The sequence below is a fragment of the Rhinopithecus roxellana genome, chromosome 8 (assembly GCF_007565055.1).
Source record: "Rhinopithecus roxellana isolate Shanxi Qingling chromosome 8, ASM756505v1, whole genome shotgun sequence".
Classification (NCBI taxonomy): Eukaryota; Metazoa; Chordata; class Mammalia; order Primates; family Cercopithecidae; genus Rhinopithecus; species Rhinopithecus roxellana.
The window spans coordinates 3195061-3216761 of NC_044556.1; the positions used below are offsets into that span (position 1 = coordinate 3195061).

The following is a 21701-nucleotide window of genomic DNA, read 5'->3' on the forward strand; positions in this document are numbered from 1 at the left end:
CCCCTCCACATCCCCTCCCTGGGGCCAACCAAGAGAGGGCAGGTCCTGTCCCTCATGAGGTGACCCCAATTTGCCTTGGCCTAGCTGGCAAAGAGGGTGTCGGGACCTTCCCCTGTGAGGGTAGAGACAATTTCTGGCTTTTCTGAGCCACATGGGGCACATATGGTGAGGGGGTCCCTGTGAAATGAGGCCACCTGTCGCTAGAGCAACACAGAGCCACCAGCTCTTGTCTCCAGCAAACAGTTTTGTTGCAGTACTCAAGGGGTTCCCCATTCCATCCCCTTGAGCTCAGAGAAATAGCCCTCAATCCTGTTTGCTGTGGGAGGCTATAAATGGCAGAATCTGAGGATGCTGACACTGAGTGAGACAGAGCTAAGTTCTGACTCTCAATCGCTGTGCACAGCTCTGGGACTCAGTTTCTTCATCTGTAAAATGGGGATATTAAAGGCCCTAGCTCAGAGGGTTTTATATTTTTACCATCAAGGAATCCCAGGCTGATGTCTAGGGAAGCAGCCAGAACAGGGTGGCACAGAGGAAGTGGCCAGTCACCCATCTTGATTCCACAAGACTATCCAGAGCCTGCTCTGGCCCAGAAAGGTCCAGGGAAGAGGCTCATCTAGTGGGCATGGGAGTCATGTGGATCCTTTGGAGCCTCCAGGTCAAGAGCAGAGATGGGCTGTGTTGATGGAGATTTGTTTTGTAGCAGTTAGAAGTGAGTTGGATCTCACTTTTAGCTCAGAATCTCCAGTAAACCTGCATTTGTAGTTCTTGGGTATGGACAGAAACTCACACCATTCCAAAGCTCTTAGGGGGTAGGTTCACCTTGATGCCCAGCCAGTACCCCAATCCTCCTTCCTCCAAGAGGCTTGGCCTCCTAGAGCAGAGTCTCTCAACCTCAGTACTACTGACATTTTGGGCTGGGTAACTGGGTGTGATGGGGGCTGAGCCAGACACGGATGGTGAGAACTCCAGTTACCTGCTAAACTATCACCTCTTCTGAGGGGTTTTCCAGTCACAGTGACTGCAGAAGCCACTGGCAAGATTCTTTCAGTCTCAGCTTGGGGAGGAAATGCTTAGGGGTCTGTGGATAGAACTGAGGAGTCCCTGAATTCAGATAGAAAATAATTACCCCTTTACTTCCTCTCACTTTCACTGGAAGTGGAGCATTTTCTTCCAGGATGATCGGAGGTGGCAAACCGCAAAATCAGTGACCCCCATCACCAACAGAAATCATATAGTTCACAGATACCATGCAAAGTCTTTTAAGCTTAATACTCTCATGAAATCACAAGACTTATCCAACCCATCACTGGGACTTGTTGATGTGTTATAAAGAATCACATCTCTTAAACGACATCACAAATCCTTAAAAAAAATATTCTGGGCTGGTCTCAGTGGCTCATGCCTGTAATCCCAGTGACTCTGGAGGCTGGGGTGGGAGGAACACTAGAGGCCAGAAGCTTGAGGCCAGCCTGGGCAACGTACTGAGACCATTTCTCTACCAAAAAAATCCAACTAGCTGGGCGTGATGGTGTATGCCTATAGCCCTAGCTACTCAGGAGGTTGAGGTGGGAGGATCGCTTGAGACCAGGAGTTTGAGGCTGCAGTGAGCTATGATTGCATCATTATACTCCAGCTTAGGAGACAGAGCAAAACCTCAAAAAACTGGGATTACGAGTTTTTGGGAAGAACACTATATAGGCATAAAATCAAAGGTTACATAATATCCACATCCCCGGGAGGTACTAATCTTCATCATTTGGTTAAAGTGGTATCTATCTGTTCCTCTACTATAAAACTTCTATTTTCCCCTTTACCTACTCTATTCTTTGGAAATGAGTCATTAAGTCCAGCCTACCCTCAAAGAAGGGGAGATTAGTCTCCACCTCCTGGGGCAGTGGGGATGAAGTCTACATACTTTATTTTATTTTATTTTATTTTTTTTGAGACGGAGTCTCGCTCTGTCGCCCAGGCTGGAGTGCAGTGGCACGATCTCAGCTCACTGCAAGCTCCGCCTCCCAGGTTCATGCCATTCTCCCGCCTCAGCCTCCCGAGTAGCTGGGACTACAGGCACCCGCCACCTCGCCCGGCTAGTTTCTTGTATTTTTTAGTAGAGACGGGGTTTCACCGTGTTAGCCAGGATGGTCTCGATCTCCTGACCTCGTGATCCGCCCGTCTTGGCCTCCCAAAGTGCTGGGATTACAGGCTTGAGCCACCGCGCCCGGCCAAGTCTACATACTTTAAATGGAATTCTTTTATAAGAAAAGATTTGCCTGTTTTTCATTTATCTTGTGTATTTAATAACAAAATAAAAATGATCATTTATTTATTTATTTATGTGTTTATTTAAGAGATAGGGTCTTGATATTGCCCAGGCTGGAGTGCAGTGGCGGGATCATAGCTCACTGCAGCCTTGAACTGCTGGGCTCAAGCAATCCTCCTGCCTCAGCCTCCCAAGTAGGTGGGACTATAGGCATGTACCACCACACCTGGCTAATTAAAAAACATTTTTTTTTGAGACGTGGTTTTGCTCTTGTTGCCCAGGCTGGAGTGCAATGGCCTGATCTCAGCTCACTACAACCTCTGTCCCCCAGGTTCAAGTGATTCTTCTGCCTCAGCCTCCTGAGTAGCTGGTACTACAGGCGCGTGCCACCATGCTCGGCTAAGTTTTGTATTTTTAGTAGAGACGGGGTTTCACCATGTTGGCCAGGCTGGTCTCGAACTCCTGACCTTGTGATCCACCTGCCTCAGCCTCCCAAAGTGCCGGGATTATAGGCGTGAGCCACCGTACCCAGCTAATTAAAAAAAAAATTTTTTTTTTAAAGATGAATCTTGCTACGTTTCCTAGGCTGGTCTCAAACTCCTTGTCTCAAACAATCCTCCCACCTCGGCTTCCTAAGTAGTTGGGATTACAGATGTGAGCCACCGGGCCTGGCCACTTAGTATTGATGTATCAATCAATCAATCAATTATTTATTTTAGTGTGGACTCTCTGGACAGATTATATAAGATAAGGATACCCAGGACACTGTTTGCCCAAGAAAGGTTCGTTCTCCTCCCTTTCTCCCCAGTCTAGGAATGATCCCAGACCTTCTTTTTCCTCCCCCCTCACTATTTAGCAAGACAAGTTTAATTGGCTCACGCCAACTTGGGAGGCTGAGGTTGGTGGATCACTTGAGCTTATGAGTTTGAGATCAGCCTGGCCAACATGACGAAACCCCATTTTTACCAAAAATACAAAAAATTAGCTGGCCATGGTGGTGCACTCCTGTAGTCCCAGCTACTTGGGAGGATGAGGCAGGAGAATCACTTGAACCTGAGAGGTTAGCCAAGTGAGCCGAGATCATGCCACTGCACTCCAGCCTGGGCAACAGAGTGAGACTTCATCTCAAAAAAAAAAAAAAAAAAAAAAGGAAACTGTGATCATCATAGAGAAATTTGAATTTGAAGATACAAAGAAGTATTGAGAAAATCAAGACTCCCAAATCCCACCACCCGAAGGTCAGCCTGGTAGAGTGTCTTCCAGTTTTTCTTTACTTATGTTTTCATATTTGTACATTTGAGATCATAAGGTTTAGCTCATCTTGATTCCCTTTTAAAAACTCATTTTCCCTTCTCATCATTTTTTCTTTTCTAGTCAGGGTGAGCTGCCACTGTTCTCCATGCTGGGAATGATCTTTCCAAAACATATGCCTGGCTCCCTCCTTCTCTGCTCAAACATTGCCTCCTCTGAGGAGTCCTCCCTGATTGCCTGACCTAGACTAGGGAACCACACATCACTTGTTCTCTTGTGCAGCTTTCGCTCTGTTGCCCAGGCTGGAGTGCAGTGGTGTAGTCACAGCTCACTGCAACCTCCACCTCCTGGGCTCAATCAATTTTCCTGCCTCAGCCTCCCAAGTAGCTGGGATTACAGGCGCCCACCACCACGCCTGGCTAATTTTTGTATTTTTAGTAGAGATGGGGTTTCGCTGTGTTAGCCAGGCTGGTCTCAAACTCCTGACCTCAGGTGATCTGCCCACCACGGCCTCCCAAAGTGCTGGGATTACAGGTGTGAAACACCATGCCTGGCCTCCTTGATCCCTGTTTAAAAACTTGCTTCTCCCACTCATCATTTTTTTGTTTGTTTGTTTTTTGACAGGGTCTTACTTTGTTGCCCAAGCTGGAGTGCAGTGGCATGATCACAGCTTATTGCCACCTCTGACTTCAGGGCTCAAGTGGTCCTCCTGTCTCAGCCTCCTGAATAGCTGGGACTACAGATGTACGCCACTATGCCTGGCTAATTTTTGTATTTTTGTATTTTTTTTTTTTTTTGTAGCAATTGGGTTTCACTATGTTACCCAGACTGGCCTCAAACTCTTGGGTTCAAGTGATCCACCCTCCTCAGACTCCCAAATTGCTGGGATTACAGGCATGAACCACTGTGCCCAGCACCCCCCACTCATCGTTATATGGTGAGCCTTTCCCCTGTATCCTTAATATTCTCCCAGCAGACGATTTTTAATGATGACATAATATGCCATCATACGGAAGGATCATACGGTATTTAATCGATCTATTGTCGGCTTTCAATTGCTTCCAGTTCTGTTCTAATTTTGTAAATAACTCTGGGATGCATATCCTGATATAAACCTTCGACAGCATCGCTGATGAGTTGAGCTTAGATTTCTTCAAAAGGCATTTAAACCAGGAAGCCAAGGGAGAAAAACAAGAAACGAATACAAAATCTGGAAGGGAATCAAACACGTCCCGTAGGTGAGCTGCCACTGTTCTCCATGCTGGGGATGCTCTTTCCAAAACATCTGCCTGGCTCCCTCCTTCTCTGCTCAGACATCGCCTCCTCTGAGGAGCCCTCCCTGATTGCCTGACCTAGACTAGGGAATCACCAGTCACTTGTTCTCTTGTACAGCTTTCATTCCTACTGGGTTTCCCATAGTACACACACATTTGCTTAGTGTCTCCTGTTTTCTGGGTGGTTTATTATTTATCATGTTTACTGTTTGCATCTGTCTCCTACCAGAGTGGAGATTTTAGTCTATCTTCTACGTTGCAGCGTCTCCAATCACCTAATCATTACCTGGCACTCAATAAATAATTACTGGATAAGTGAAAGGATGTTAAGAGAATAAATATGGTGCTAGGATCTTACAAAAGGCTGCCTATCCAGGTGGGCGGCCTCAGCGGTACATCTGTGTCCGTGGATTCCAAGACGCTTGGAGCGACTGTCTCTGGACTCTCCGTTTACCTCAACTACTAGCTTGTTCAGAGCTGGGTAAAGGAAGTTGGCTGGCAAGGCCACACCCACTGGCTTCGGCTCCAGCACCAGTCATGGAGGACAAAGATTCCAGACATTCTGCTTGCCTACGGCCAAACAGAGCGAGGTGTGCCCAGGACACACCACGGCAGGGCTAGCCCAAGGGAGACGGCTGGGCACGAGGGCAGAACCCAAGAGTGCCCCAACGCGGCAGCTGTGCCCTCCTCAGCAGAAACTCAAAGATGGGCACCTCAGCCCCTGCGCCCTGGCATTGACAGACGCTACTGGTTGTTTTAGGGGTGGAGAGGGGTTATCTCACTTCGGGAAGCCCCAGACAAGAATCTACATGCAATTCATTTATTTAGGAGGTGTTATAAATGGAATTGTGTCCTCCTGCTACATACACAAAAATGCTTAAGTCCTAACCCCCTGGCACCTCAGAATGTGATCTTATTTGGAAATAGGGTAATTGCAGACGTAATTAGTTAAAATTAGGTTGGACTGGAGTAGGGTAGGTTCTGATCCAATACAACTGATGTCCTTCTAAGAATAGGAGAAGAGACACAGACACACCAAGGGAGGATGCTACTTTTTTTTTTTTTTTGAGAAGGAGTCTCATTCTGTCGCCCAGGCCGGAGTGCAATGGCATGATCTTGGCTCACTGCAACCTCCACCTCCCAGGTTCAAGTGATTCTCCTGCCTCAGCCTCCCAAGTGGCTGGGATTACAGGCACCCGCCCATCACGCCTGGCTAATTTTTGTATATTTAGTAGAGACCGGGTTTCACCATGTTGGCCAGGCTGGTCTCAAACTCCCGACCTCAAGTGATCTCCCTACCTTGGCCTCCCAAAGTGCTGAGATTACAGGCATAAACCACTGCACCCAGCCTGGGAGGGTGCTATTAGATGACAGAAGACTGGAATGGAGAATGAAGGCTCTAGAAGCCAAGGAATCCCAAAGATTGTGGGAAATCAGCAAAAGCCAGGAAGAGGCAACGAAGGATCCTCCCCCGGAGGCTTCTGCGGGGCGTGTTGTCAGCTCTGCTAACATCTTGAGGTTGGACTTCTGGCTTCCAGAACTGTCAGACCATAAATTCCTGTTGTTTTAAGCTACCCAGTCTGTGGTGCTTCATTATAGCAGCCCCAGGAAATAAATCTAAAAGTTCATCCCAGGAAATACCAGGCAGGGAAGGGAAGGTGGTAAGTGAAGGGTGTGTAAGTGACCAGGTTAACCCTGCAGGAAACCAGAGCCTGATCCCACTGGAGAGATGCAGGGCAGAGCAAAACGCCTGACGGGGAGGGAGCTGGGGTATTTATCCACTGACTTCTCCAGGCACTGGCTGGAGGCTGCTCCTAGGGGTTGTCCATGCAGGCCAGGGGATCACAGCAGCCCCAGAGAGGCAGAGAGTGACAGGTGATTGCAATATAAGGCATCCCTGCCCTCAAGGAACCTCGGTCCTCTGGCCAACGGTTTCCTGACAGAAACCTTACTGACATTTGGGCTTGGATCATTCTCTATGGTGGGGCAGAGGTGGGGGATGCGGTACATTGCAGAATGTTGAGTAGCACCCATGACTTTCACCCACTTGATACCAATAGCATCCTCCTTCCCATCCAGTTGTGGCAATCAAAAATGTCTGCAGACCCTGCCAAGTGTTCCCTGGCGGCAGAAATCATCCCCGGGCGAGAAGCTGTGTTCTAGGTTCACATTAAGGCCAAATCATTGCATGGGCTGCTAACCAAAGGACGAGGGTGGGATGTAAATGCATGGAAAGTGCTAGAAAGCTACTCTGAGTTAGTGGTTAATAGCAGGGCCAGGGAGGGGAATAAAGTAAGACCTCTCACACCTCACTCCACTTCCTCAGGCGCTGCTGGAGCTGTTATGATGAAAAATTCATGCACATTTCTAAAAGGAACACCATTCAGGGTGGGGAATTTGATTTACACGGAGGTCACCCTGGGCCAGGATCAGTTCTAAATACTTCATGCGAATCCACCTTACTCAGTCCTCATGCCTCGTGAGGTGGGACTATGCTTCTCTTCGTTTTGCACATGTGGAAATAGGGGCACAGAGAGGCCAAGCACCTTGTCGAAGGCTGCACAGCAAGGAAGTGGAAGAATCGGGAGGAACCCAGGCAGGCTGACACCCGAGTCTCTGCTCTTAACCACTCAGTTTGTGTCCCCAGAGGTGGCTTAGCTCTAAGCTTAGAGGCTTCCAGGGCAAACACCCTTTGGACAACGATACTTATAACTGAGCCCTCTGGAAATTCACGCTTCCTGTCCCACCACTGGGCACACCCCCAGCATCTTAATCTGAACCCCCAGATGCTTTCTCTGGTCATCCAACCCTGTGACAGATCCCTTTTTTATGCTCACAATTTTTTTCAGCTCCCAATCCCCACTCCCATTCTCTCCCTGGGTTCTCTAGCCTTCAGGAGGGTTCATTTCCTGCTGGAGCCTCCTCTCACACCAGCCTTGCAAAGTAAAAACCTAGAACCCATAAAAATTCCCCAGTGAGTTCTGGCCAATTGGGTCTGACCCTTTGTCCAAGCTGTTCGCAGGTGAGGGCCAAGAGAGGGCCTGAGCTCAGATCTGCCACCTGTTCCCAGAGATGCTACGCTCAGACGAGGTTTTCATGCAAATTAGAACACCATGTCCCTTCCCCACATCCTCTTTTCTGTCAATAAATTATCATGATAACAGCAGAAATCGTACGTTGTCTATGATATGAATGACATTCTTGTGCAGTGCGTGACAGGCGCAACTGTTCATGGAGCTCCTTTTGCTGCCTACTCCCAACTAAAACGGGCCTTTGTTGATCAGGATTACAAGGATGAGTTTTTGCAAATCTCCCTCCACCCACAAGTGGGGAAATTCCTTAACCCATTTATGCTGGAGGTTGCAATTTTTTTGTGTGTGAAAAATCAGACCTTAGTGATGACCTTGAGCAGCAGGATGTAAATAACTCCCACAAAACTAGCATTCCAATAATGGAACACTAGGCATAAATGGGTTGTTAAGGAACATACACTAGAGCCAAGAGGAAAGTTCAGCTTCTCTATGCACAGGAGGAAGCCAGGTATTGCTCCCTAGGAAGGCCAACCCCTGGCCTAAACTTAAATGGTAATTTTGGCCCTTACGGCTGGTGAAGATAAGATCTCCACAGGTCAACAGAGCTGAGTGTGTGTGGAGAAGCCCCAGGGTGCTCTACGGGGTCACTACACTTATGGCATCCTTGTGTTTGATCCTGAATCCTTGGCTCTGCCCCACTCCAGCTGCTGACACGTGACCTGCCTGGGGACTGCTTACCTGCATAGTAGGTGAGGGAAGGTGAACTGTGGTGAGGACAGAGTGGGGTTTAAAACTTGCACACCTAAATATCTATCAGAATTATAAATGCATTTAGGCTGGGTGCGGTGGCTCACACCTGTAATCCTTGCACTTTGGGAGGCTGAGGCAGGAGGATTGCTTGAGGCCAGGAGTCTGAGAGCAGCCTGGGAAACATAGTGAGACCCCATCTCTATAATTTTTTTTTTTTTTAATTAGCTAGGCATGGTGGTGTGTGCCTGTGGTCCTAGCTACTCAGGAGGCTGGGGTGGGAGGATCACCTGAGCCCAGGAGTTCAAGGCTGCAGTGACCTATGATTGCACCACTGCGCTCCAGCCTGGGTGACAGAGGGAGACCTCGTCTCTAAAAAAACAAAACAAAAATCTTTCCCCAAACTAAAATTATAAACGAATTTAGTCTTTGATCCTGCAGTCCTGCTTCTGGGAACGGACACCCTCCAACCCCCTAGCTATATCTGCAAAAGTATGACGAGGTACATGCAACATTGCTCCTGGCACAGCAGCATCATGTTCGATGTCAGTGGACAGGAAGCCAGTCAAGCATTTCTCTTCATGGCAAACAAATAAATTATGGGCAGCGACACAACAGAATGCTACGCAGCTGTGCAAAAGAATAAAGAGGGCCAGGCGTGGTGGCTCACGCCTATAATCCCAGCACTTAGGGAGGCTGAGGCGGGAGGATCACTTGAGCCCAGGAGTTCCAGACTAGCCTGGGCGACATGGTAGAACCCTGTCTCTACAAAAATTAGCTGGGCATACTAGTGTGTACCCATGAAGAGACCGTCCATGTCCTGCAATGGAAAGATCTCTAGAACGTGTGGTTATGAGAAAAAAAAAAAAATCACAGAATTGAACAGCACGTATAGAATGCTATTCCTTGGGGTAAGAAAGAGGGGGGAGGATATAGATTTGATTATGTTTATAATTGCATAAATAAACACTGGAAGGATATTCTGAGGAACTAAAGGGGTTGCATACTGGGGGAAGAGGAAATAGAATGCAGGGATACATCTTTCCAGAAACATCCCTAACATTTTTAAGATCTAGGGCAAGAATACAAAAAAAAGACCACATACTACGGGGAAATATTTAAAAGGTAACTAGATAAAACATGCTTTATGCTTCTACTTTGCAAATATACCTTCCTTTATACTTTGGAAGGTCACGGTGGAATTTAGAATCCAGATATCTGCACTGGGTTAAGGTGTGGGGAGAGCCAGCCCTGTTCCTTTCTCTTCCTAGTCATGGCTCTGTCCTGCCAGAGGGGCTCCACACACGTGTGGGCATTCCAGCTTGTACATCCAAGCTGGCCACATTTGTGCCAACAGCCACCCCTCAGATATCCTTGGCCCTCAGGTGGGTTACTAACAAATCCATATGAGAATCACATGCAAGTTCATGGAATCTGGGCATGAACAGGAATTCTGGGATCCTGGTAACTCCAAACATGGTCTAGAAAGTGAGGCATAAGCTCTCGGTAGACACGTCCCCTTGGCTCCAGGAACTTCTCATCCCACGGGGAGTGGTATGGCCGGAGGAGGGCCAGGTGAACCTCAGTGCAGGGCCCCCTTGCCTACGTCCAAAGATATTACTCTATCTTTTATCTGTGTTGATTTTGGATCACATAACCTTTCCATATTCAAAAATCTAAAATTTTACCTAAACACTTGCACAATGAAAAATGATGTTGCATTCTGGGGGCCCTCCAGACTTCTACACCCTATAGTTAGAGTTCTGCTCGTGAGTCACGGTAATCTTCCAAAGCCTGAGCTACAGGCCAGCTTCACTGGGGCTGTGTTATCCTTGGGCTGCCTCCCCCAGCTCAGGGTCCCTCCATTGCAGCCTTGGAGTCTCACTGGTCCCAGGAGGTCACCTCCCTGAGACTCTGATTGTCCACACACACCGTCCCAGCATCACTTACATTGTAGAGGAGATCAGTCCACCCTTCCATGGTTATGCACTGGAAAACAGTCAGCACTGCAAACAGGATGTTGTCGAACTGAGTGATCCCGTTGTTGGGCCCTTCCCAGTAGGGCTGACATTTGGTCCCATTGGGGCAGGTGCGGGCGGGCTCTTCTGTCCCACATGGAGCCGGAGACTCACCCTGAATGTCATCTACAAAAGGGAAGGGGAGAAAAGTCAGGGGAAGGAGCAGGGAAAACCAGCTGTGAGAAATAGGGACCCAAGTGACTCCATAATGCTGTTGGAACAAATAACTATTGGGACAAATGTGATCAGTCTTCAAAGAAATCAATGTTTGGCTTTGTGGGTCTATTAATTGTTTTCTATTGATTAATTTCTTCTCTGAGTTTTACTACTCTTCTCTTTCTGTTTTCCATGACTTTTTTTGTTTTGTTTTGTTTTGTTTTTGCTATTCTTTTCCTAAACTTTGGAGATGGATGGATTAACTGCCTTTAAGGCTATAAATTGCCTTTAAGTGTGGCTTTACCTGCATCTCAAAAGTTTGTTATGCATTATCATTATTGTTCAAGTAAAATATTTTCCAATTTCCATTCATATTTCTTTTTTGACCTACAGGGTAATTTAGATGTATTTGTTTTTTAAAAAAACTTATTAGATATATATACCTGATATATATATATATATATATATGAAGACAGAGCAGGAGAGGGAGGGAGAGAGAGAGAAGGAGAGGCAGGGGGGAGGGAGAGAGAGAGAGAGAGAATAGTATAGAACAGTATAATGATTCACCATCTACCTATCACCAATTTAGACACTTACCTACTTACTTCTGGCCAGTCTTTTTTCATCTATATCCCCTCCAAACACTCTGCCTTGCCACTAGAACTTTTTTTTTTTTTTTTTTTTTGAAACGGAGTCTCATTCTGTCATCCAGGCTGGAGTGCAGTGGTGCGATCTCGGCTCACTGCAATCTCCGACTTCTGGGTTCAAGGGATTCTCCTGCCTCAGTCTCCCAAGAAGCTGGGATTACAGGTACCCCCCAACACAACCGGCTAATTTTTGTATTTTTAGTAGAGACGGTATTTCACCATGTTGGCCAGGCTGGTCTCAAACTCCTGACCTCAAGTGATCCGCCTGCCTCGGCCTCCCAAAGTGCTGGGATTACAGGCATGAGGCACTGCGCCCAGCCTAGAATATTTTTAAAGCAAAGCTCAGACATCATATCATTTCATCTGTAAATGAGAGGTGTGTCTCTTAATCTGCAAACACTTTCAGAGTTCTCTTTTTGTTACTGATTTCCAGCTTAATTGCATTATGGTCAGAAAATATGTTTTGTATTTTTTCAGCTTTTTGACCTCCGTTGAGACAAACGTTATGGTCCATAATATAGTCAGTTTTTGTAAATGTGCCGTGTGCATAGTGCAGCTGGTAAGTGCAGCCTTCTTCCGACATCCATTAGGACAAATTTGTCAAGCGTGTTGTGTTATTCTCCTATAAGCCTTGCTAATTTTTTTCTTCTTGGGATGTACTGGGCTCAGGGAGCTGTTCTGGGGGTGAGGGACACCAGTACACACAGTTCCTACCCTTGCCTAAGGGTAAGGAACAGGAGCTGAGTTTTCTCCCCAAATAGCAGGAGGCAGGCTGTGAAAATGCCACAAGGAGAGAGAAACGTGCCAATAGACACCCCTTTTGCTGGAAACCAAAGACAGCTTCCTGGGGAGGTGGCAGTCGGGCTGAACGCTAAAGGTCACTCCAAATCTTAAGGTATTGATGGGGCAAGGGAGGCAGGAAAACTCACATCCTGGGACTGTCCTCATTTTACCAGCAGAGCGGGTCTGAGAAGACCTTATTCTGTGAGTGATGCTCTTGAAGGTTTTCAAAGACGACCGTGGCATTGTCGGACAAGAAAACAAACAGCTGAGTGTGTGTAAACTCAAGCTTCCTACTCAACAAAAATCTCTCTCAATGTATGTGCTATAGACTTTGCAGCACCAATTCTCTGCTCCCTTGACTGAGTACACAGCAGAGGGAAAGAAACCGATGCTGAATGAATGAATCCTGTTGGCCTTTCAAGCTGTGGCTAAATAGAAACTCCAAGTCTAGCCTCGCCATGGACGTAAGTTGTTGGAAACGCCTTCCTCACTTATGCTGGACTCGGTACATGAACTATTATTCGATAAATACAGGTTGGAAGGCAAAAATCTTTGAAACATAAGGCTCAGGGCAGAGAATAAAATAAATCCATGGGCTCCTATAATAAATGAGAACTATCATTTGGGATGGCACCTGTGCCTGGAATCTTCTCTGTCTCCACCCCATGTCCAAGTATGGCTCAATTCCCACCCTCCATGTAGCCTCTTCGTGTAGCCCAGTCAACACGGCCCCAGCCCCTCCCTCCCTTCCCTCCTTCCTTCCTTCCTCTCCTTCCTCTCTTCTCTGTCTCCTTTTTTTTTTTTGAGACAGGGTCTCACTTGTCACCCAGGCTGGAGTGCAGGCACCATCATAGCTTACTGCAGCCTCGCAGCCTCCAATTCCTGGGCTCAAGTGATCCTTCTTCCTCAGCCTCCTGAGTAGCTGGGACTACAGGCATGTACCACCACTCATGGCTAATTTTTTAATTTTTTTTTTTTTGAGATGAAGTCTCACTCTGTTGCCCAAGCTAGAGTGCAGTGGCGTGATCTCAGCTCACTGTAACCTCCACCTCCCAGGTTCCAGTGATTCTCCTGCCTCAGTCTCCCAAGTATCTGGGACTACAGGCACATGCCACCATGCCTGGCTAATTTTTTTGTATTTTTAGTAGAGACGGGTTTTCACTATGTTTGCCAGTGAACTGGTCTTGAACTCCACCTGCCTTGGCCTCCCAAAGTGTTGGGATTACAGGCGTGAGCCACAGCAGCTGGCCAATTTTTGATTTTTATTTGAGTAGAGACAGGGTCTTGCTATGTTGCCTAGGCTGGTCTCAAACTAATGGCCTCAAGGGATACTCCCACCTCAGCCTCTCAAAGTGCTGGGATTACAGGTGTGAGTCACTGCACCTGGCTCCTTTCAGGCATACAATAGCTACTGAATTTTCATATTTAGGGGGCGTGGGTATAATCACACATTAGCCTTCACTGTTAAAAATGGCTGCAAATGAGGGGTCTTGTTTCTTCCAACTATTTTGGAAGCTCTTAGAAAGCAGGAAGCCTTCCACTTTATCTTTGCTTCCTTCTAAGCGATTGGCACGGTGCTGGGCGCACAGGAACTGGGCTCCCGACACTGAAGAATGCTACTGAAAAAGGGTCTATCTTTAGCAGCTTTGCAATCCCCCTCAACCCCCCAACCACCGACATGAAACACTCTGAGCGTTGCTTCTAGAAAAACAACCGTCCAGAGTGTCTGAGGAATTCGGTTATAAATACATTTTAAAATTAACCCACTGCCTGGGTGTCTGTATATATCTGTCTCTTACTCACACGTCTTATATTTTTAATCGTGAGCTAGCTTTTCAGTCTTTCTCCTAAATCAAGGCTTCCTCCCCTCTGATGGCACCACCCACATCTGTCCCCTCAAAACCCCACTCGGACCCAAGCCAACCCCGTGGCCTCTTCTCCTTTTACTAGTCTAGGGTAGAAAAAAATAAAATAAAACCTCACAGAAACCTAGGATCCAGGAGTCCTGGTTTCTCTGCTCAAGGCTGATTTTCCCAAGAGGCCCTACCCCATATTCATATGCGCTCTCTCTCTCTCTCTCTCTCTCTCTCTCTTTCTGTCTCTCTCTCTCTCTTTTTCTCTCTTGCATTTCCGCCTGGGTGACGAGGCCAGGAGCAGAAATAGCTCTGCCTCAATTAACACCTTCTTCATCGGGGAAAGAAATAATTAGGACATTCCATATTGAGCAAACTTCACAAGCCCAGGAGAGGAGACAGGAGGAGCAAGAGAAAAAGAGGAAAAAAAAAAAAAAACCCCACAAAAAACCAAAACCTCCAACCACTGCAAATAAACCTTCCCCAATGGGTGTTCCCTCCCCCTGGGGAGGAGTGGGGAAGGAGGGCTCAGGGGCTGCCTCTGCGAATCCACTTGGGGGTCACTGGGCGGAGAAGGTGGGTGGAAATCCACTCCCGGACAGAATCTTCTGTGGCTGCCTTTCCCAAATAAGGGGCCTGAAACCTCTTTCTGTGCCCACCTGGGTTCCCCTTTGGGCTTCTTAATTCATTCTATCCACTCCTTCCATTCTCAGCTCCCTTGACCCAAATCATCAGAACCAGCATTGCCATTCAGTCTGTCTGCATCCAGACGGCCAGTGGTCTAAATATTGAAATACTGAAGGCATCCCTTCCTACTTGGTTCCATTTCATTCTGGAGCTTTACAGAGCAAGCAGCTAGAGTTTGGACAGGCAAAGATTTAACTGAAAACATATCCAAGGGCAATTTGGTTCCTGAGTGTGGATCGTGGCGGACACACTGCTTCCACACTGCTGGTTCAGAGCTGAGCCCTGGGAGTGTGTCTCTGGGCTGCCTGGCTTTTCCCCTGCTCACCCCACCCCTGGACCCAGCCACTGAAGGGTTAATGTGGGCATAGTCAGGGAGGGGCAGGACGCTGCTGAGTGCTAGGTTCTGACTGGTTGGTGCCAGGACTCCCAATTGGGATATCTCTGACACTTCCTGGGGGTTGGGGGAGACCAGGAGGACTCATCTAGTACTCTCACCTTCTGTAAGGTACCACTCACAATGCATTTAGGCAATAACCCTTTTCTGGCCCAACTCTCCCCACTTCTTGCTTGCTTTAGAAGTCAGGACTGGCTGAGGTCTGAAAGCACCCAGAATACCTGTTCCACTGAGTCGGATGTGCCAGGCATTAATTCCCACTCTAGGAGCAGTCCTCACCAATGTCAGAAAGAAGCCAGTGTATAAATACCCCAGCTCCCTTGCCCCTTGGCTGGGACGGCTCTGAGGTGTGTGTTCTTTACTTACTTACTTACTTACTTATTTATTTACGATGGAGTCTCACTTTTTCACCAGGCTAGAGTGCAGTAGTGCAATCTTGGCTCACTGCAACATCTGCCTTCCAGGTTCAAGTGATTCTCCTGCCTCAGCCTCCCGAGTAGCTGGGACTACAGGTGCCTGCCACCACACCCAGCTAATTTTTGTATTTTTAGTAGAGATGTGGTTTCACCATGTTGGCCAGGATGGTCTCCGACTCCTGACCTCAGATGATCTGCCCACCTCGGCCTCCCAAAGTCCTGGGATTACAGGCGTGAGCCACCGCACCCAGCTGAGTTGTGTGTTCTTTGCTGTCTCCTGAAGGTGCCTAGGGGGATCCAGTCCCAGTTGTAACTGATAACCCACTTGATAGCACACCCTTTAACAGATCCCTTCCTTTCTCTGTCTCGCTTCCTCATTCTCCTGATGGTGCTTCCTGGGATCATTCCCAGATAAACTCTTTCTCTGCTGGGTCACCTTCTATGGAACCCCAACCCTTTCAACAGCAAAGATCTCAGAGGCTATTGAACCTGCTGCCTCTCCTGCAGCGCTCTCTGAAGGAGACGATTCTCCCAGCTGCCAGGAGAAAGAAGCACACCCCTGCCTAACCCTCCCAAGAGCTTTTCCCTGAAGGAGAAAACTGGAAAGACACATCGTGCTCTGCTGACCTACCTGTCCCCTCTTCAAAGCAGGTGGTATGAAATTTTCCCATATAAAATTCTAACCCTATGATTGCAAAAATAAGGATTGCAAAAAATAGGAGGAGGCCGATCTGCAGCAAAGGGATCATCGCCTTCATGATCGACTTCAGGACGACTTGTAAACCTGGGGGGACACAGAGAGAGGCCCCATAAGCCCATGAGCAAGCACCCCCAAACCCCGCCACCAAGACACCAAGGTCTCTCCCAAACAAAGCAGGTGTGTTCCCGAGGGAACCTCAAGCACACAGGAGCCTGGGGATTGGGCAATGGTAAAGGAAGCACCACACGGAGGCTGGTCCTTATCATAGGAACAACCCTTCCTAGGTTTTTTTTCTTTCTTTGAGACAGGGTCTTGCTCTGCTGCCCAGGCTGGAGTGCAGTGGCCCAATCATAGCTCCCTGCAGCCTTAACTTCCTGGGCTCAGGCGATCCTCCTGCCTCAGTCCCCGGAATAGCTAGGACTACAGGTGTGCACCACCATGCCTGGCTAAGTTTTACAACTTATTTGTAGAGATAGGGTCTTGCTATGTTGCCCAGGCTGGTCTGAAACCCCTGGCCTCCAAGCACTCAAACCCCTCTGCCTCCTAAAGTGCTAGGATTATAGGTGTGAGCCACCATACCTGGCCCCTATTATTATTATTTTTCACTTTTTATATTTTTATTTTTTTTGAGACGGAGTCTTGTTCTGTCGTCCAGGCTGGAGTGCAGTGGCACCATCTTGGCTCACTGCAAGCTCCGCCTCCCAGGTTCATGCCATTCTCCTGCCTCAGCCTCCCAAGTAACTGGGACTACAGGCGCCTGCCACCACGCCCGGCTAATTTTTCATATTTTTAGTGGAGACAGGGTTTCACCATGTTAGCCAGGATAGTCTCGATCTCCTGACCTCGTGATCCGCCTGCCTTGGTCTCCCAAAGTGCTGGGATTACAGGCGTGAGCGACCGCGCCCGGCCTTACTATTTTTTAAAAAGCACTTTTAACTTTAAAGTATTTATTCATGTATTTTAATTAGCCAGGCATGATGGTGCATGCCTGTAGTCCTGGCTACTCTGGGGACTGAGGCAGGAGGATCACTTGAGCCCAGGAGGTTAAGGCTGCAGGGAGCTATGACTGTGCCACTGCACTCCAGCCTGGGCAGCAGAGCAAGACGCTGTCTCAAAGAAACATATATATGTATTTTATAGAGACAGGGTCTCACTATGTTATTCAGGCAGGTCTCGAACTCCTGACCTCAAGCAATATTCCCGCCTCTGCCTCCCAAAGTTCTGGGATTACAGGCGCGAGCCACCGAGCCCAGCCAACTTTAAAGTATTTAATAAAGGTATTTGACATGCTGTTCCATTTGATGATCTTTTGGGCAAGAAAGGGGTGGGAATCCTTTACTTTTGGAGCCGTATTCCTGGGTGTTGGGCAACTTGCACCCAGAAGAGGGAGCCATTTTCTTATTTTTTTTTCTGCCAACAGGGGGCGTCTTTTCCTAATTCATAAAAGGGCGCCCATATAGGCTGGTTGCTGCTCTGGGTAGGGAAAGCGGTTGGCGGTCCCAATTTCAACCCCAAGGAACCAGACTCAACATTATTTCACTGGCTTCTAGCAACAAACCCCTGAGGTGGCCATATATGTAAAGTCACTCCCATTTTACAGAAGTGGGAAGCAAGGCTGACAGAGATGCTATGATTCACCCAAGAGAATGCGTGAGAAATGGCAGAACTAGGCAGGGTGTGGCGACGCACGCCTGTAATCCCAGTACTTTGGGAAGCCGAGGCCAGCAGATCACCTGAGTTCAGGAGTTCAAGACCAGCCTAGCTAACGTGGTGAAACCCCATCTCTACTAAAAATACAAAAAAGTATCTGGGCACCGTGGCCAGCGCCTGTAATCCCAGCTACTTGGGAGGCTAAGGCAGGAGAATCGCTTGAACTTGGGAGGCAGAGGTAGAAGTAGCCAAGATTGTGCCACTGCACTCCAGCCTGGGTCACAGAACCAGACTCTGTCTCAAAAAAAAAAAAAAAAAAAAAAAAAAAAGACCGGGCGCCATGGCTCACGCCTGTAATCCCCAGCACTTTGGGAGGCCCAGACGGGCGGATCACGAGGTCAGGAGATCGAGACCATCCTGGCTAACACGGTGAAACCCTGTCTCTACTAAAAAAAATACAAAAATTAGCCAGGCGCAGTGGCAGGCGTCTGTAGTCCCAGCTACACGGGAGGCTGAGGGAGGAGAATGGCGTGAACCTGGGAGGCGGAGCTTGCAGTGAGTGGAGATCGCACCACTGCACTCCAGCCTGGGCGACAGAGCGAGACCCTGTCTCAAAAAAAAAAAAAAAGCAGAACTAGGATTTGAACCCAGGTCTATCTGATGTGAAGCCCCATGTTCGCCCATGTGCTGATGTTGCTTTCTCTGTTCTGAGCAACCCAATTCAGAAAGATGGTGGTGAATAAGAAGGCAGGGGGCCGGGGGCGGTGGCTCATGCCTGCAATCCCAGCACTTTGGGAGGCTGAGGCGGGTGGACCATGAGGTCAGGAGATCGAGACCATCCTGGCTAACACAGTGAAATCCCATCTCTACTAAAAATACAAAAAATTAGTCAGGCGTGGTGGCGGGCACCTGTAGTCCCGGCTACTTGGGAGGCCGAGGCAGGAGAATGGCATGAACTCGGGAGGCGCAGCTTGCACTGAGCCAAGATGGCGCCACTGCACTCCAGCCTGGGCGACAGAGCAAGACTCTGTCTCAAAAAAAAAAAAAAGAAGGCAGGGAACAGTCCCCGAAGGGACACAGTGGAACAGAAGACACACCCAAGTGGGCATCTGAAGACCTGAATCTGGGGATATTGTCATCAATCAGGCACCCCATGCAAGCTCTCATCCTACCAAGCTCAGCCTCCAGTAGCCTCTCATCTAACAAATGGTTCATTCATGGTGGTTGAATGACTCTGGGCTTCAAATCCTTTTGGGAGAGGAAGGGGTTAATACTAAAATTCCCATCCTACACTAAAAGTTCCACTGTTGTAAGACTCAAAGAATGTTCATAATAATAATAGCTGGCCAGGAGTGATGGCTCACACCTGTAATCCCAGCACTTTGGGAGGCTGAGGCGGTTGGATCACTTGAGCCCAGGAGTTTGAGACCAGCCTGAGCAGCATGGCGAAACCCTGTCTTTACAAAATACAAAAAAAAATTAACTGGGCATGGTGCTGTGTGCCTGGAGTCCCAGCTATTTGGGAGGCTGAGATGGTAGGACTGCTTGAACCTGGGGAGGCTGAGGCTGTAATGAGCTGTGATTGCGCCACCGCACTCCAGCCTGCCGACAGAGCAAGAGTCTTAGTATTTCTTTGCCCATCATTGGCTTTTTTTTTTTTTTTTTTTTTTTTGAGATGGGCTTTGTCACCCAGGTTGGAATACAGTGGGATGATCACTGCTCACTGCAGCCTCGACCTCCTGGGCACATGCGAGCCTCCTGCCTCAGCCTCCCGAGTAGGTGGGACTACAGGCACACTTCACCATGCCTGGCTCCACTACCATTGTTTTTTTTTTTTTTGGAGCTATTAACGCAGGTCTGAACGATGTCAACATCCTATGTCTGTAACCACTGTGCTATCTATTAGGAAAGTCTATGGTCAAAATGAAGGTTCAAACATATAGCCTGGGGCTTTGCTTCTTGATTGGAGAAACTTCCCATGGCTCTTGATGGGTGGAGACCACAGTAAGAGAGGGAAACTGTCAGGGAAGCTTGAGGGGCCATGCCACTCCAAGGGCTTAAAAATGTAACGCAGGCCGGGAGCAGTGGCTCAAGCCTGCAATCCCAGCACTTTGGGAGGCCGAGACGGGCGGATCATGAGGTCAGGAGATCGAGACCATCCTGGCTAACACGGTGAAACCTTGTCTCTACTAAAAAATACAAAAAAAAAAAAAATAAAACTAGCCGGGCGTGGTGGCGGGCACCTGTAGTCCCAGCTACTCGGGAGGCTGAGGCAGGAGAATGGTATAAACCCGGGAGGCGGAGCTTGCAGTGAGCTGAGATCGCGCCACTGCACTCCAGCCTGGGCGATAGAGCGAGACTCCGTCTCAAAAAAAAAAAAAAAATGTAATGTGGGTGCTAACAGACGCAGTGTGGTGCAGTGGTTAAGGTGCTGGACACTCTTGGTGTCTGGCCAAGATCCCATTTTCTTTCTGGGGTACCCGCCCTCCAGCTGCTATGGATGTTGGTTGCCAATGCCTCCCAGCTGCCCCTCCTCTTAGTAGAATTGCCCTTGGTGATCAAAAGCTATCTCACCTGGGAGCTACTGCGTCTCTGCCTCCCATCCACAGCGACTGACCATAGAAGTACAAAAGGCCAGCATCCTTGTCACACACGTTGGAGGACAACTCTGGTGTCACACACATTCCAGCTGAAATTGCATCCCTGCTGTATTCATTCCCCTGCCCCACCCCTGCTGACCTTGTGCTGTTTCTCCCGAGAGCCGTCCCCGAATAAAGCAGGTGCGTCTGAACACCCACCTAAGTATCCGCTTCAAGGGAACTTGATATAGTCATCCACTTACTAGCGAATTCCAAACCTCAGCTTCTCCATCTGTAAATGGGGACTGGAATAGTATCTCCCTCACAGGATTAAATGAGAGTTCATACACAGTGAAGTACCTGGTAAGTCATAGGTGGTCATTAAACAGAGACTCTTGTTACTACTGCTATTATAATATATATATATATATATATTTTTTTTTTTTTTTTGAGACAGGATCTCTCACTTTGTTGCCCAGGCTGAGTGCAGTGGCACCGTCACAGCTCACTGCAGCTTCAAACTCCCAGGCTCAAGCGATCCTCCCATCTCAGTCTCCCTCCTGTAGCTGAGGCTACTGGTACACACCACCATACCTGGCTAGTTTTTGTATTTTTTTTTAGAGACAGCGTCTTGCTTTGTTGCCCAGGCTGGTCTTGAACTCCTGGCCTTAGGCAATCGTCCCACCTTGGCCTCCCAAAGTGCTGGGATTACAGGTGTGAGCCACTGCACCTGGCTCTTTTGACTATTAGATTTGGGATAGCCTTGAATTTAATATGATGCAAGCATCTGCTGGGATCTTGCAGAGACCTTGGATAGAAGTGTCTTCTTTCTACAAAAAGACCCTGCTGGTGATCCTCTGGGAAATCTTACTCTTCAAACCTGGGTAGCAATGAGCCTGAAGAACGAAGCCAGTAAAATGTAAAATGGTGATAATAAGAGAGACTACCTCACAGGTTTGTTGGGAGGATACATGACTTTAAAAAAAATGGAAATACTTAGAATAATGTCTGGCACATAGTAAGTGCTTTTCTTTCTTTCTTTTTTTTTTTTTTTGAGATGGAGTTTCACTGTTTCATCCAGGCTGGAGTGCAGTGGCGTGATCTCAGCTCACTGCAACCTCCGCCCTCCGGGTTCAAATGATTCTCCTGCCTCAGCCTCCCAAGTAGCTGGGATTATAGGTGCCCACCACCACACCCGGCTAATTTTTGTATTTTTAGTAAAGATGGGGTTTCGCCATTTTGACCAGGCAG

At 48.1% G+C, this 21701-nt stretch overlaps 1 protein-coding gene across 3 annotated transcripts in view; it reads right to left on the reverse strand.

Annotated features, from left to right (window-relative positions):
- The window catches only part of CACNA1A (calcium voltage-gated channel subunit alpha1 A), a 307922-nt gene that overhangs the window by 152626 nt on the left and 133595 nt on the right, over window positions 1-21701 (reverse strand). For all 3 annotated transcript variants that reach the window (XM_030935868.1, XM_030935869.1, XM_030935870.1), the window contains exons 5-6: window positions 16153-16305; window positions 10518-10711 (exon numbers count right to left, since the gene is read on the reverse strand). In XM_030935868.1, the coding sequence (XP_030791728.1) occupies window positions 10518-10711; window positions 16153-16305 (347 nt within the window). The remainder of the gene's footprint in view (window positions 1-10517; window positions 10712-16152; window positions 16306-21701) is intronic.